Source organism: Propithecus coquereli, unplaced genomic scaffold (genome assembly GCF_000956105.1).
Source record: "Propithecus coquereli isolate 6110/MARCELLA unplaced genomic scaffold, Pcoq_1.0 Scaffold22, whole genome shotgun sequence".
NCBI lineage: Eukaryota > Metazoa > Chordata > Mammalia > Primates > Indriidae > Propithecus > Propithecus coquereli.
In genome coordinates this window covers 1,867,450-1,869,194 of record NW_012147189.1, presented here as the reverse complement: position 1 = coordinate 1,869,194, position 1,745 = coordinate 1,867,450, and the positions used below count along the sequence as shown (strand labels likewise).

The window sequence follows — 1,745 nt, the reverse complement described above, 5'->3', positions numbered from 1 at the left end:
AATTAACATTATACACACTAGATATTTTGTCTAATTTCTCCCATAAAAATGAAATAGAATACAATAACATATGTAAATATACTTATATATACAGATTTTAGTATCTGTACTTGAAAATCTATATGACGTCTGCGGCCGCCCCGCCCTGACCGCGCCGATCCCGTGCGCCCTCGAAAATCTATATGACTATTTCACTGAAGTAAATGGCTGCAAAGAGTTTCAGAATAGTGAGGCTAACTAAAATGAATTAAAGGGCACAAACCTTGACTTTTAAACAGTGTTTCCTGTATTTTCTGTTACTCTGTAGTCTAAAAGTATACATTTCCTTTGTTTCAGCATTACCAAAGTTTATTTATAATTCTTTATACTTTAAAGGTGATAAATACACGAAGATTAGCACAGTAATAGCCAATAATGTTTTTAAACAAGAAATGTAAACATTCAACGTCATCTACTCTAAGTCACAGATTAAATCCTTTCAATGACAGCAAGTTTCTTTCTCCACTATTTAAATGTCAATGAGTCATTCACCTTTATGACAGCAGGTATATTTATGAATACTACATCAAAACAGCTACACAATGTGGCCTCATAACAGGAATAAAGACTTACCTAAAATGGTTGACAACATTTGTCTGGCTAAGAAATGAAAGCACAAAGGACCCTGGCCTCCGATCACTCTCTCTTATAAGGTAACTGCCAGACTTCCCTGCCTGCCTGAGGCGTTCTTCTGCTATCGTTCTATCAAGTTTTCCATGATACCACCTAGGAAGAAAAAATATAAGAGATTAGAACAGAAATAGCAGCAATAAAGTTACTGTTGGTGGTTGAAAAACACACAAGAGGTTTTAAATACCTACATGTAACTTAAACATTTACATTTTACTCTGAACCAGTTATTGCAATTTTAACTCAATTCTTTTTAATCTCAGTCTCTTAGAAAAAAATCATTTACTCAGTTTTTAATTTGTGCTTATAAGCCGGGGCCCAATCATCTCCCACACAAATCTCTTCCATTTCTACCCATCTCCCTACTTCCGGGATTGTCTATCTGTTCAAAATGTAAGCACTTATCACAATCAAATCCTTACTTAGAAAAATAAAAGTAAGATGGAAAAATGGAAATGGATGATTAATTTACTACCTGTCTATATACTAAGGAATCAAGACTTGACATAACAAGGGCACAAGGGAACTATGAGAAAATAAAACATTTATTCCATTTTAGAGTTTGTGTCCTGTGATAGGAAAACAGAATGCTACTGCTTAAAGGCTGCTATTCTAATTTCCTATTTCAACATGAAACTGATTATTCTCTTTGGTGCTAAGATGATCTACTCAATGACCACAGATTTGAACTTAACTTCCTAAATTTATTTTAAAAACATGTGGAGAATAAATAGCACCTTTGTCCCTCTCATCTTCTTTCTCTCAGTTTAACTATTATTATATTCTACCTATGTACTAACAGACGATCTACTTTAATAACTGGCTGTAATTCTAGCATCATCCATGCTATCAGTCTATGCCTATAAAAGCCTCATAGATGGATATAAACAGAAGCATACTTAAAAATAGACTGGAATTATCATATGGACATAGTAACAAATCTACAAAGTAACTGGCATGAAATACTTTTACATTTTTGATACTTGATCCAAACATCCTTAGATACTTATAGTCTAATTTGAAACATGCAGAGGAAAACAATAAACATTCATATTACATTGATATATTTAACTATA

At 33.1% G+C, this 1,745-nt stretch overlaps 1 protein-coding gene across 1 annotated transcript in view; it reads right to left on the bottom strand.

Annotated features, from left to right (window-relative positions):
• The window catches only part of RASA1 (RAS p21 protein activator (GTPase activating protein) 1), a 160,213-nt gene that overhangs the window by 121,191 nt on the left and 37,277 nt on the right, over positions 1-1,745 (bottom strand). Inside the window, exon 2 of the mRNA XM_012644747.1 lies at positions 613-765. Within this exon, the coding sequence (XP_012500201.1) occupies positions 613-765 (153 nt within the window). The remainder of the gene's footprint in view (positions 1-612; positions 766-1,745) is intronic.